The 15,509-nt window shown below is 36.6% G+C and overlaps 1 protein-coding gene across 11 annotated transcripts in view; it reads left to right on the forward strand.

The window, feature by feature from the left end:
- RALYL (RALY RNA binding protein like) overlaps positions 1-15,509 on the forward strand; it is a 900,595-nt gene that overhangs the window by 339,667 nt on the left and 545,419 nt on the right. For 10 of the 11 annotated variants that reach the window (XM_032610288.1, XM_032610292.1, XM_032610297.1 and 7 more), the window contains one exon: positions 6,390-6,668. The exons of the other annotated variant lie outside the window; for it this stretch is intronic. In XM_032610288.1, the coding sequence (XP_032466179.1) occupies positions 6,390-6,668 (279 nt within the window). The remainder of the gene's footprint in view (positions 1-6,389; positions 6,669-15,509) is intronic. 11 annotated transcript variants of the gene reach the window in all.

Raw genomic sequence — 15,509 nt, forward strand, 5'->3', positions numbered from 1 at the left:
GCTTGTCTGTAAAGGTTTTAATTTCTCCATCAAATCTGAATGAGATCCTTGCTGGTAGAGTAATCTTGGTTGTAAGTTTTTCTCCTTCATCACTTTAAATATGTCCTGCCACTCCCTTCTGGCTTGCAGAGTTTCTGCTGAAAGATCAGCTGTTAACCTTATGGGGATTCCCTTGCGTGTCATTTGTTGTTTTCCCCTTGCTGCTTTTAATATTTTTTCTTTCTATTTACTTTTGATAGTTTGATTAATATGTGTCTTGGTGTGTTTCTGCTTGGATTTATCCTGTATGGGACTCTCTGTGCTTCCTGAACTTGATTAACCCTTTCTTATCCCATATTACGGAAGTTTTCAACCACACACCCTTCAAATATTTTCTCAGCCCCTTTCTTTTTCTCTTCTTCTTCTGGGACCCCTAGAATTCGAATGTTGGTACATTTAATGTTGTCCCAGAGGTCTCTGAGACTGTCCTCAGTTCTTTTCATTCTTTTTTTCTTTATTCTGCTCTGCAGTAGTTATTTCCACTATTTTATCTTCCAGGTCGCTTATTCTTTTTTCTACCTCAGTTATTCTGCTATTGATCCCTTCTAGAGAATTTTTAAATTCATTTTTTGTGTTGTTCATCACTGTTTGTTTGCTCTTTAGTTCTTCTAGGTCCTTGTTAAACGTTTCCTGTATTTTCTCTACTCTGTTTCCAAGATTTTGGATCTTCTTTACTATCATTATTCTGAATTCCTTTTCAGGTAGACTGCCTATTTCCTCTTCATTTGTTAGTCCTGCTGGGTGTTTGCCTTGCTCCTTCATCTGCTGTGTGTTTTTCTGTCTTCTCAATTTGCTTAACTTACTGTGTTTGGGGTCTCTTTTTCACATGCTGTGGGTTCACAGTTCCTGTTGTTTTTGCTGTCTGTCCCCAGTGACTAAGTTTGGTTCAGTGGGTTGTGTAGGCTTCCTGGTGAGCGGAATAGTGCCTGTGTTCTGGTGGATGAGGCTGGATCTTGTCTTTCTGGTGGGCAGGTCCATGTCTGGTGGTGTGTTTTGGGGTTTCTGTGGCCTTATTATGATTTTAGGTGACCTCTCTGCTAATGGGTGGGGTTGTGTTCCTGTCTTGCTAGTTGTTTGGCATAAGGTGTCCAGCACTGTAGCTTGCTGGTCATTGAGTGAAGCTGGGTCTTGGTGTTGAGATGGAGATCTCTGGGAGATTTTCGCCATTTGATATTACGTGGAGTTCGTAGGTCTCTTGTGGACCAGTGTCCTGATCTTGGCTCTCCCACCTCAGAGGTACAGCCCTGATGCTTGGCTGGAGGACCAAGAGCCTTTCATCCACACGGCTCAGGAATAAAAGGGAGAAAAAATAGAAAGAAAGAAAGAAGATAAAATAAAATAAAGTAAAATAAAATGAAGTTATTAAAATAAAAAGTAAAAGAAGTATTAAGAAGAAAAATTTTTAAAGTAAAAAAAAATGGACACACAGAACCCTAGGACAAATGGTAAAAGCAAAGCTATACAGACAAAATCACACACAGAAGCATATGCATACACACTCACAAAAAGAGAAAGAAGTATATATATCTTTGCTCCCAAAGTCCACCTCCTCAATTTGGGATGATTCGTTGTCTATTCATGATTTCCACAGATGCAGGGTACATCAAGTTGATTGTGGAGATTTAATCCTCTGTTCCTGAGGCTGCTGGGAGAGATTTTCCTTTCTTTCCTTTGTTTGCACAGTTCTCGGGGTACAGCTTTGGATTTGGACCCACCTCTGCATGTAGGTCGCCTGAGGGCGTCTATTCTTCGCTCAGGCAGGATGGGGTTAAAGGAGCCACTGATTCAGCGGCTCTGGCTCAACTCAGGCCGTGAGGTAGGGAGGAGCAAGGAGTGTAGGGAGAGCCTGTGAGACAGAGGCTGGCGTGACGTTGCACACTGTGCATTTTCCTGGGGAAGTTATCCCTGGATCACGGGATCCTGGCAGTGGTGGTCTACACAGACTCCCGGGAGGGAAGTTGTGGAGAGTGACCTGTACTTGCACACAGGCTTCTTGGTGGCGGCAGCAGCACCCTTTGCATCTCATGCCCGTCTCTGGGGTCCGCGCTGATAACCGCAGCTCACGCTCATCTCTGGAGCTCCTTTAAGAGGCGCGCTTAATCCCCTCTCCTCGCGCATGGGAAACAAAAAGGCATGAAAATGTCTCTTGCCTCTTCGGCAGCTCCAGACTTTTTCCTGGACTCCCTCCCAGGTAGCCGTCATCGTGCACTAGCCCCCTTCAGGCTGTGTTCATGGAACACAACACCAGTCCTCTCCCTGCTATCCAACCGAAGCCTGAGCCTCAGCTCCCAGCCCCCACAACCCCGCCCCAGCGGGTGAGCAGACAAGCCTCTCGGGCTGGTGAGTGCTGGTCAGCATAGATCCTCTGTGCGGGAATCTCTCCGCTTTGCCCACCGCACTCCTGTTGCTGTGTTCCCCTCTGCGGCTCCAAAGCTTCCCCCCTCTGCCACCTGCAATCTCTGCCTGTGAAGGGGCTTTCTAGTGTGTGGAAACCTTTCCTCCTTCACGGCTCCCTCCCACTGGTGCAGGTCCTGCCCCTATTCTTTTGTCTTTGTTTCTTCTTTTTTCTTTTGCGCTACCCAGGTACGTGGGGAGTTTCTTGCCTTTTGGGAGGTCTGAGGTCTTCTACCAGCGTTCAGTAGGTGTTCTGTAGGAGTTGTTCCACATGTAGATGTATTTCTGATGTATTTGTGGGGAGGAAGTGATCACGTCTTAACGCTCCAGCATCTTGAAGCTCCTCCTCTCTGCAGTAGAGTTTTGATTACCCCTTGCAGAAAGGGCAGGAGCAAACCCAAACTGCTTGGGTCTCTGCTGCTGCATTTTAAGTCTTTACACTCTTTTTTTTTTTTTCCTTTCACTTTGTGCTTATTCTTTGTGCTTATTCTTTGTGCTTATTCTTTCACTTGCTCGTAGGATGCCTCACTTGGAAGCCTTGCACCCAGCACTTCAGATGGAGCTCCTAGTGAGAAAAAAATCAATTTTTCATTTTAGATATTACAGTTTTCATCTTTACATGTTCCACTTGATTCTTTCTTGTATCTTTAATTTCTCTCCTGATTATGGGTCATAGTTTTTGATTTTGGGATCCCTAGGAGGTTTTAACTAGATTCTAAAGATTTTGTATTTTATGTTGTTGACTGTCTGAGTTCTAGTTTTCATAAAGAAGTATTATGCTTTGCTCTCATAGACAGTTAAGTTGTTTTTTGGTTTAGTTTGATCATCCTGAGAGTTGTTTTTAAGTTTTGTTGGGGTGGTCCTTGAGTACATTTTACTCTGGGGATTATTTATGCCCATTACTAAGGCCTGGTCCTTCTGATGTCTAAATTTAATGATTGAGGGATTCAATTTGGACTTTCTACTGTCACATGTAGGAATTGAATGATACATAGCCTTTTGTGGGTCTGGGAAGCATTCAGCTCACAGCTTTCCAATAACTTTTTAACCAGCCTCATAGAAGTTCATCCATTGCATGCATATCCTAGGAATCAGCATAGATTCAAGGGACCCCTAAGGTGATTTCTGGAATTACTTCTCTGTATAGCTCTCTTCTCTCTAGAAATCTGTCTCACAAATTCCTGCCTCTTTAGACGCCTTAAACACTGATCTATCACATAAATTCAGTAAGGTCACTGTCTCTGCTTTCAGTGATACACACACACATGCACACGTGCACGCACACACACACACACACACACACACACACACCAACTCTATGCCATGAAATATGCTTCCCAGACAGAAAGCTGGGGCAAGCCTAGACCTTACTTTGTTATTTATTTATTTATTTTTGCTTAGCTGTCATAGATCTGCACTACCTATGGCTTAATGTCAGAAAAAAATATTTGTTCCATGTATATTAGCCTGATTTTCTAGTTGTTTGAGTCAGAGAGGTAATTTAACCCTTGTTATTCCATCATGATGGAAAGTGGAAGTCTATCTTCAACTGATGAAGAGTCATGTAACAGAGAAACACAAACTAAATATTACATTATGAGTTAAGGCTTAATTTTTCAGAGAATATTGATAGTGTACAACCCAGTGACAAAACTCTTTCATTATTAAAACCTGATAGAAACTGGCAAGTCAGTCTTTATGTGAGCAGTTAGATACACAGAGATTTTAAGGTGATCAAAAGTCATTAAGTGGAATTACACAAAAGGCAGTTTGGACTTATAGTTATGAGAGTCATCTACATATAGTAAAAGGTTAGAGTCAGAGAAAGCATGTTGACACTTACAGTAAGAATTCAGAGTGCAGCTGTGCCCTCATTTTAAATTTGACTCAGGGTTACTGTCAAAGAAAGACCACTGGGCTCTGTAAACCATGTTTATGACCTCTTCTAACTATTCTTGTGTTTCCATTTTAACCAATTTATTCCTGTCCAGGAATAAATTTTATTTCCTGTCCAGGAAAGAAAATGTCAACCATAAGAATCATTAATTCTTAAAAGTAGCTTTATGATATTTCTAAAAATATCTATCACATAAGAGCAAAAAGAAAATAATATTATTTCTATGGATTGCATTACTGATGTTGGACTAGAGTTGTAAGAAAGGTAGCCCTTAATACATTCTGGAGCCAAAAAATGGATATTTAGTTTATTTTTCCTCTTCAGTGTGGTTAAAATACACTAGATTATATGAGGAAGCTAAATGTTTAAAATACATATGTACACCTTAATTTTTCTTATTTGAATTGATTCTCAGAGCATTAGCTTAAGGTATGCAATAGCTCAAATTGCAAAATTAAAAAAAAAGAATCAACTTTCGTTTCCTTCAACCCTAACCTTGAATAATTCTTAAAGGAAGCCCTTAAATGTAGCTAAGCCAAAACAAAACAAAGCAGCAATATAATCACTGTTTTAAATGATACCATACTCAATTTTTATGTGAATAGCTGTTTATGAAGTCAACCTTCATTATAAAGAGATATGTATAATGTTGTGTCCAATATTTAGTAAAATTTTAATAATCCAAGAAGTAATCATTAACAGCCTAATTTGAAACATTTTTGTGTTACGTGGTTGCTCTTGATTTTAGAAGTAGCTGCTTTAAATGAATAGTGAGTAAATTTTCAAGTATATCTAATTTACATGTCTTTAAAATTTCCACCCCTTTAGTGCTCAATTTAGAAATGTCATTTTAAATTGTTTTTAAAAACAATATACACTTATTATTTATATAGCTATAAGATTTTAAGATATTATTTGTATAAAAATATGTCACTGATAAAATGTATCAATTAGCTAGTGTTCAACAATTATCATCAATATTAGAGATAATATCCTTGTTGAAATTTTAGTTTCACCATACTAGTTTCTTTAAATTGGTAGGCACTTTAGAAGATGATGTCTGGCAAAAAAAGAAAAAAAAAAAAGAAAAAATAGTGCTTAATAAATATTGCTGAATGAATGAATGCATTTTTAAAGGCTTAAAAAATAAATCTGTAAGTGCTGGAGTACTTGGAAATAAGTTTCATTGAGTTTAATTAAGCACAATTAAATACTCTGCCAAACTCACAAAATAGTTTTTAGAAATACTAGCAGTCCTTAGGCAACATAGGAGCCATTAGGTAAATGAATTAAAAATGAGGTTGAGAATGGAAATTTCAGTACAGATGCCCAGTCTACTAATTTGCTGATCATTGATGAAAACTAGCTACACATGCTGTTGTTTTTTTTGTTTTTGTTTTTTAAACTGATATTTGGTATTGGTTACAGAGAATGTACAGAATTAATTCTGGTTAAATCCTTTATTTTCAAAATATGTTTTTCTTATGTTAAATTTTCCAATAAAATTTTTAATTCCATTTTTTCTCTTCCACAGCATTTAATGAAATGAATTGTTAGTTTCTGATAGAAGGGTTTTGATAATGAAATAGCTAACATATCTACGTATTATAGAAAATGTAGAAATAAAAATGCATGTTCTCCACCATAAATGGAGGTTACAGTACTATATTCCACCATCAGACCTTAGTCATTCTGGATTTTCTTTTTCACTGATAGATTAAGGTGGCTTATTTCTCATACTTGCTTCTGAAATATTGATAGACTTAAAAATAAAAACTACAAAACGTTTATCACTGTGCAGGCCTGACTTTTAGATAAATTAATCAGGAATTTATTTATAACTGTATGCTAAATAATTATAATTATTTTTCTACTTCATTTTGCAATGCAATATTCACCTTTTATTAATATATTATTAAATTTTCTTCTCAAGAAAATCAGTAGTACTTGGGGATTTGAGTTTACCTGGTACACTATTGAAAAATTGTTAAAAGCCAGTGGTAACCATTCAATCTAATTATTTTCCTTTTGATTTTTTTTTTGTTGTTGTTTGTTTAAGGATTAAAACAAGGTGAGCCAACCATGACTGGCAAAACACAGACCAGCAATGTCACCAATAAGAATGACCCCAAGTCCATCAACTCGCGTGTTTTCATTGGCAATCTAAATACAGCCATTGTCAAGAAAGTTGACATTGAAGCCATTTTCTCAAAGTATGGAAAAATAGTTGGCTGCTCAGTTCACAAAGGTTATGCATTTGTACAGTACATGAGTGAGCGGCATGCAAGAGCTGCAGTGGCTGGAGAAAATGCCAGGATCATCGCAGGCCAACCACTTGGTAAGTCCCTCTCCGGTATGGGTTTCACTTTAGTGTTCTAGTCTCTGAGCATATCTGGACAAGCACTACTATTATATTTATCTCTTAACCAATTATAGTACTTATATATTTATAATTTATATTATTTTCTTGTTCTCATATTGGTTTACTTATAAGTGCCTTATTATAAGCTTGAGATCGTCTGCTTTGTAATACTTATTACCTCCACCAGTCTTAACAGGTCCAGGCAGATAAAAGATATGCATCATGTTTAACTTTATTTGACTTGCAGTGATGTCTTATCTTCTAGGAAACACTTTGTGGAGCAAAAAATAAAATAAAATAATTTGTTTTTATACTTATAGCACTTGCTCTGAGAGGCTAATGTATTTTCCTCATTTACTGTTTTTTTTTTTTTTTTTTGGTGGGGAGAAGGGATAGAAAATAGCAAAAAGATGTAAATCTTAATTACTGGAAAAGGAATATAAACTATTCTTTCTTATATAGGCAGGAATCTTGTATATCATGCCTGTTCAGTCATGTGCAATAATCACATTTATGTCTGATGCCCAGGGAATAATATAGTTTTTTTTTTCAAAGAAATGAGAATACAGTCTGAAGTAAAAGGAAAATTCTTAGGAGAAAATACTTTGTAGTAAGTATGCAGATAAAAATATAAATTAGACACTTTTTTCTACATAAGGAAAAAGTATAATTAACACATCAGTGATTCCCTAATTTATATCTCTTGTGAGGTTCAGATTCTTATATTAAACTGATTATACCAGGTCTTCTTTTGGATATCCACATCGCAACTTCCTTCACCTGCATACTTCTCCATCACAATAAATGGAACCTTCATTTATCCAGTTTTTCAAACAAAATCCTAGGTATCAACCTTGATCCTTCTCTTCCCCCCACACTCCAAATGTAATCCATCATCATGTTTCTTACCATCAATATATCCCAAATCCAATCAACTTTTAAATCTATACCAATAGCCGTCTTATACAGGCCACTGTCATCTCAGGTGGACTACTAAAGTAACCCCCTAACTGGTCTGCCTCTTCCCAGTCCTGCCAGTGTCCCTTTAAAAACATAAATGAGATTTTGCCATTAATTTGCTCTTAAGTCTGTAATGCCTATCATTGCACCCAGAATAAGGTTTATATTCTATACCATGGCGATGATGCACCACATTACCACATCTTCAACTCCATCTCCTTCTCTCTGCCTTCTTGTACCACTTCAGTGTTGCTGGCCGTCTTGATATGCTACAAACATTCCAAGATTGTTCCTACCTCAGAGACTTTTGACTTGCTATTCCCTCTGCTCAGAAGACAGGTCCTTGCTAATCATTCTTTCCCTGCTTTACTGTATACTGTGCTCAAATTTTACTTTCCCAGAGAGGCTTTTCTGACCAACTTATCTAAAATAAAATAGTCTTCTACCCTCTTGCCTGCACTGTCTATTCTATTATTGTACTTTGTATTTTTTTCATAGCCCTCATCAGTATCTGGAATTACATATTTTTATAAAACATTTTTTGGCCACACCGCGTGGCTTGCAGGATCTCAGTTCCCCAACCAGGGATTGAACCTGGGCCATAGTGAGGAAAGGCCAGAATCCTAACTGCTAGGCCACCAGAGAACTCCCTGGAATTACATATTTTAATTTATGATGTTACTTCTATCATGTCCACAGACATAATAAAGATGAAGGAGCATGTAAAAGAAACAAGCTATAAAAGCATAAACAAATCAATTTAGAAGAGTGTTAAGAATGTTGTATTATCAAGTTATACAATGTAATTACGAAAAATTGGGGGAAGGTGTGGAATTCAATAAAGTGAGAGTGAAGTCTGAGGTAATAGTCTTGAGGAAAAAAAGATGTTTTACATAAGTGCTTGCAATAAAACCACAAATAATCATTACCGTATAAGAATATAGTTTTATTTTTATTTCTCCAATTCACTTTTCTATATTTTAAAGAAAAGTAATGCCATCCAAAAGACAGTGGTAAGTTTTACATATGTTTTTTTTTTTCAATGTCCCAATTCTACTTGTTTACCTTGATATTGGAATTTTCTGACCAATTTTGCTTTAACTTCTAAGTTGAAATCTCTACTTAGGGCTACATCTGAGCCAAAATCAGAGAAATACCCATTTATTGCCTCTACCCTGATTGTTATGAGATTAGTACATACTAGTAGAGATGCATTTAACTATTAATTTTTAAAAAGTAATGACCAATGTAAAGTCCAGTTCACGTGTTAATGAACTATAGATAATTTTCCAGAGTCCCTTTCCTATGTCAGGGAGGGGGAAATTTCCCCCTCTACCCCTCTTGAGTACTTGTGGGTGGGCTAGTAATAAAATTGACACAACATAGATTAACAAGAGAAAAGGGAACAAATTGTAATTTGTGCACTTGGAGGTCTCAGAAATGGGGCCTGAGAAGTAGCCAGAGCAGGCAGCTTTTATACTTTTGAGACAAAGAAACAATAATTTTTTTTAAACATCTTTACTGGAGTAAAATGGCTTTACATTGTTGTGTTAGTTTCTGCTGTATAACAAAGTAAATCAGCTATATGTATACATATATCCCCATATCCCCTCCCTCTTGCCTCTCCCTCCCACCCTCCCTATTGCACCCCTCTAGGTGGACGCAAAGCACAGAGCTTATCTCCCTGTGGTATGCGGCTGCTTCCCACTAGCTATTTTACATTTGGTAGTGTATATATGTCAGTGCCACTCTCTCACTTCATCCCAGCTTCCCCTTCCCCGTGTCCTCAAGTCCATTCTCTACGTCTGCGTGTTTATTCCTGTCCTGCCCCTAGGTTCTTCAGAACTGTTTTTCTTTTTCTTTTTTTTAGATTCCATATATATCTGTGAGCATACGTTATTTGTTTTTGTCTTTCTGACTTACTTCACTCTGTATGACAGACTATAGGTCCATCCACCTCACTACAAATAACTCAATTTTGTTTCTTTTTATGGCTGAGTAATATTCCACTGTATATATGTGCTGCATCTTTTTATCCATTCAAAAGAAACAATAAATTTGAGAGGAATTGACAGGACAAAGAAACTTAGGTTTGGGGACTTAATTAGTAAGGAGTTTAAGCAAAGTGTGGGCTTGAGTAGCACATTAGTAAAGAAGTAAGAAGGTTTGTTTAAACAGGTTTCTCTGCCCAAATTCCCTATCGCTGGCAATAAGGGTGTTCTTCTACCTCCTGTTGTAGGGAGGGCACCTTTCACATGAGAGAGACTTATTTCCTGACTTTAGAGAGACAGAGAGGAGGGTTAGTGTCTCTCTTGCATCAGCTCTTTCTTAAGTAACTTTAATTCAAAATAATCAATATGTCAATGAGGCATATTTTGGGGCAGCCTACCCTGGGCCCTAACACCTGTCACTGCTCACTTATTCACTGTCCTTTTGAGAAGAATGCAGTGGGGAAGGAGCAATACCCACACTAAAATTTAGTGCCTTAGTTAGAAAAACCCAAGGAAAAAGATGATGACACCAAATTACTATGCTTTGAGAGCCACATAATTAAATTGTGCTTCTAATAAGATACATTTTTCATTCCCAGTCATTCTGGGATCCTCTCTCGGTTGTGTCCTCCAGTTAATCTCTGGAGCACCTATTTAATCAGCCATAATCACCCTTTCTGCCTGAATCCAAGTCAAAGACTTTATTCTTTTAGTTGAAATCTAGTCTCTCACTCCTTGTGTCTAAGTTGAATGCCTCTTCATACAAAGCAAGTGCTGTATAACTTAATAACCTTGCTTTTCAGGGCAAGTGTTTCAACATGCTCACCTTTTCTTAAACCATATTGCTGGAGACCCAGGAACATCTTGTCTTCCAGATGTTCCTTATAGGAAGCTGGTTCCTGAAGAAAACAGTTTCCCGGGAGGTATATTAATTTCTGGCTTTAAGCATTTTGCTTTTGGTGACAGGTGAAACTTAGGTTTAGGTAAAATCACTGGCTTCTTGAAATTTTTGACACTCAAATAAACCTTTTATGATTCACAACTCCCACTAAACCCTACAAGCCCTTGACCTGAAGTGGATTGATTATGGATCAAATATAGACCACTGAAATAAGAAATAGATATTAATGTCATGTACCACAACCTATTTAAGCATTGTTATTTCTCTTTAGAGTGGGAAGAAAATTAATATTAAGCCATGCATTGGGCTAGTACTTTACCTATATTATCTTATTTGACCTCAATGTATATTCAAGTAACTTCTTCTAAATAGAAACAATCTTCATATAACAATGTATTTAAAATTTTTATGTACAATTTAGAAATTAGAGTTAAACATCAATAGTACCAGAAAAAATTAAACATCCTAATGTGAGTTCTTATAGTACTATGGAATTATAGATTTATCCTTAAACTAAGAATCGGTTATGCATGTGATGAAACCTAGCATTTATTAAATGGAAAATATTAGTAACCATTTTGTGTCTACAAGTAAGGGGAAACACTGAAATGTTTTAAACTAAGAATCGGTTATGCATGTGATGAAACCTAGCATTTATTAAATGGAAAATATTAGTAACCATTTTGTGTCTACAAGTAAGGGGAAACACTGAAATGTTTTAAGTTGGGGAGTAATATGTTGACATTTTTTAATTGAAAGAATAATCCATTAGCAGATTGATGGATGGATTAATGTGATATAAAACTAGAAACAAGGAAATGTGTTGGGAGCCTACTGAAAGAGTCAAGGTATCTAATTATGGAAATGAAGACGGAAAAATTAGGAAAATGAGGTAGGATCAATAGGACTTAATAACTAGTTGGCACACTGGGTGAGACAGAGGGAGAGAAGAATCAAGAATGATTTCCATATTTCTGGGTTGAGTTCTCTGTTGGATTGACTGGCAGAGCACTAGGATGATGGAGAATGATTTCCAAAGGGAAAAAGATTTTTGTGTAAGACAATGAGTTCAGGATTGAATAGAGGTATTAAGATTGATGTGCCTCAAGATATCCAGGTACCTGTAGCTAGTAGAATCTTGAATATGCAGGTCCAAACTCAGAGGAGAGATTTGGACTAAGAGTAAAAAATTTGTGAGTTGGGCTTCCCTGGTGGCACAGTGATTGAGAGTCCACCTGCCGATGGAGGGTACACGGGTTTGTGCCCCAGTCCGGGAAGATCCCACATGCCGCGGAGCGGCTGAGCCCGTGATCCATGGCCGCTAAGCCTGTGCGTCCAGAGCCTGTGCTCCACAGCGGGAGAGGCCACAACAGTGAGGGGCCCGCGTACCACAAAAAAAAAAAAAAAATTGTGAGTCATCAACACAGATAGTGTTAAAATTATGGGGATGGATAAGCTCAATCTGGGAAAGTATATAGAGTGAGAAGAATATTGGCTGAAGACAGATCTGTGGAGAAATCTTTGGGTCCAAATAACTAGAAGAGACTTTCTGATAAGCCTTCTGGAAATCTAAATCTGAACTACTTTATTCACAGCTCTTTGATCTCCCAATTCTAAGTTGTAGTTACTATGTCCTTCCTAAACTTCCTAAACTTATTGGATGACTACTTTCTTAGTTATTAATTCTTGTATCAGTTCCTTTAAGCTACTAATGATTTCCAAACTGCCAAGGCCATATATGCAAGTGTTCTTTTTGATTCTAATATTTAAAAAACTCATTTAGGAGAGCTTAGTCATAGGACCTTTAAAGCCTGAGTTTCTTTCCATATCAGTGTCTTCTATACCCAAAGCCATCTGCCCAGCTGAGTAGCAGAGAAAACATAAAATGAGAAATTATTTTAAAAATTGCTGGATTCTACCTAAAAATTATAGTTCATAGAGAAACTAAGGGAGATCAGTAATGAGAGCTCAAAATATTGGAACTCTAATCTGATTTTTGAAAATAGGTCACAGTCTATTATGGTTTGATTAACTTTTCTTCCTTGGATATTTTATTTTTACTATATCGACAAAGATTCCTAAATTTTATACCATAACACATGAAAAGGCACCTTGAAGTAGTTCCATGGTCTGTGTATTTTACTAACATGATAAGGAATACAAGGAATATTTTATTGAATACGTGTTTTTTTTCCTGAGGTTATTTCCCTTAAAGGCATATAGCATATAAACTAATAATTAAGGTGATATTTTTCCGTTGGGGTAAGACTCCTATATATTTATTACCCCAGAGCAATTAAACAAAAACAAAGAAAAGTACTTATTTCCCCAAACTGCAATGAATGTCCACAGTTCTTTTTTTTAATCTATGATCAAGGTATGTCCCAAACTTGATTGTGACTTTGACATATTTATTTTGGGTGCCCTGTCCCCTTTTCTGTACTACTCTTTAAAGTTTATGCCTTTTGTTTTTCATTGCACAGTTCACTCATTCAAACTTGTGTGGCATGTGACCTCATGCCAGCTGTGACCCCAGTCTGTGAAACGTGTTTCAAAATCATTCTCTCTTCATTTCCCCAGTGATATCTCCTCTTCTTATTCCCATGTCAAGGTTGGCACTTTGAGGTAATTTACCTGATAAATACCCTTTGTCATATGTTTTGAGATATGATAACTTAACACATTAAAGGATTTTAAATAAATAAACTGGGTGAAGACATGGATTTTTGGTATTGCTGCCTTCCGGGTACCCATCACAGCATACACTGTGGGTATTATGAAGAAAAGGAAACTTGGTCACAACTTAATTTTGCTGTATTATATGTTTTCAGCTCTTCAGCACATCTTTTGCACCACAGTAGAAAAGGGGATATCCCTTTTTTAACCCTGGCTTCCTGCCTTTGATATGTAATGAAGGGTTGCTAAACTGTGGAAAAGAACAATTGATTGCATTTTCATCCACAGTACTTGGGGATTCTTAAAAAATCAAAATCTGTGAAATTATTCTGAATAATTTTTATAAAAAACACAATTTCTATAATGTAAAGCTCACTATAAAAATGTATTTCAATTTGGTTATTTAAAATAATTTATATTTAAAAATTTAAAAGAGAATCCTCTCCTTAATAATTCATTGAAATTGGATTCTAAATTTTGTTAATATTAGAAATATTTATTATATTTTTAATAGAAATTTAGCCATTGGAACTGTTTTTTCTCAAACACATTATGTGAAAGGTGAAATAAACATCTTAAATGTTTAATACTGACAATTTTTATATGAGAGGTCACACATAAAGTGTTCTTTTGTACCAAAATACCATGCAGAGGTTGGAGACTAAGTCTCAATCAATGTCAATTTCTACTGATTGCACTTTGTTTGATTACACACAGGCTATAAATAGACATTTGTAAGGTCTTTATTTTTAGATACTTTCACTCTTCGGTTGGTTGCAAAAGCACAATTTATGAACTTAGGAAGTTAGTTATTAATAATAGGAAGAATCCAACACTAAAAAATCATTTATCTGTAGAAATCATTTTTTCTCTAAAGTCTGTATACAGGTTCCTTTTGTTGAGGACCAAAGTCTAGCTTAAAAAAAGAATACATAAAATAGAGAATTAAATTAATTTTATTACATTATAAAGGTCTTGTAAATGCTTAAGGAATTCAAAGAAAGAACATGAATAGGGATTGCTAATTTTAAAGTAAATCTGGTGAATATTCTTAATTCTTATCATGAGGGAAGTAATGGAAAATTCATTGATAAGAAGGAATATATTGGAGAGCAATCGTGGGTGTTGACAAAGAAGAAGAAAACAAATGCTGGTAACGATCTATCAAGTGTGTCCTAGGAGTAATGGATTTCAAAAGTGTTTTTATTCTCAGCTACCATTTTGCATCCAGAGTGATCTCTTCAAAATACAAATTTAACCGTATCACCCTTTGATAAAAACTATGTATGATTTTCCATTGTTCTCAGAAAAGAAACTGAAACACTTGTTGTGGCCTACAGCTTTCTATGTGATCTGTTTTCTGCTCATTTGCAGACTTACAACATCATCTTCTGAGCATTTCTTGGTGCTCCATCTGAATTGACTTATATCAGTTCTTTGAACAAGTCATCTTTTCCTCACCAGGACATTTGCGCAGGCTGTGTGAGTGTGTGGAATATGCTTGCCAAGCTTGCCACCATCTCACCTCACTTCCCCACTTCTTCACTCCCTTCAGTTGACTGTTCATCCTTCAGACCACAGGTCAAATGTCATTACTTTAAGGAAACCTATTTTGATACCTCAAACCTACTGGTATCCCTTTCTAGCACATACCTTCTTTTCAATTATATTTTTATATTTACTGTTTTGTGATAGGTATCTTTCCCTTCTCCCCATACACTAAGCTCCTGGAGAACAGTGACTATATATGCTTATATTAATCTTCTTGGCACCTTGAAGTGTGCTGACACTTCCATGGCAAATGCTCAATAAGTATGTGCTGGGTGAATGGTTGGATGTTTAGAGGAATGGATGGATTTCACTAAAGGGCATTTTGCCCCCATTTAAAAGTGTAACACAAGAAGATGAAGAGAGAAAGAAAAAAGGAGAAGGAGGAGGAAGAGAAGGAGAAAGAAGAAGAAGGGTTGGTTGCAAGTTCCCTGAAAAGCAAGTAATTGCAATGGGGTTGCTGTAAAGGGAAGGCAGTGTGGTCTCCATGCAAGGGGATTCAGTCTCTCAAAAGTCAGACACCTGAGAAGTAGCTATTCAATAGGCCTGATTTCTCTAATGATTAGCAATGATGAGCATCCTTTCATGTGTTTGTTGGCAATCTGTATATATTCTTTGGAGAAATGTCTGTTTAGGTCTTCTGCCCATTTTTGGATTGGGTTGTTTCTTTTTTTGATATTGAGCTGCATGAGCTGCTTCTATATTTTGGAAATTAATCATTGTCACTTGCTTCGTTTGCAA

The sequence above is a fragment of the Phocoena sinus genome, chromosome 17 (assembly GCF_008692025.1).
Source record: "Phocoena sinus isolate mPhoSin1 chromosome 17, mPhoSin1.pri, whole genome shotgun sequence".
Classification (NCBI taxonomy): domain Eukaryota; kingdom Metazoa; phylum Chordata; class Mammalia; order Artiodactyla; family Phocoenidae; genus Phocoena; species Phocoena sinus.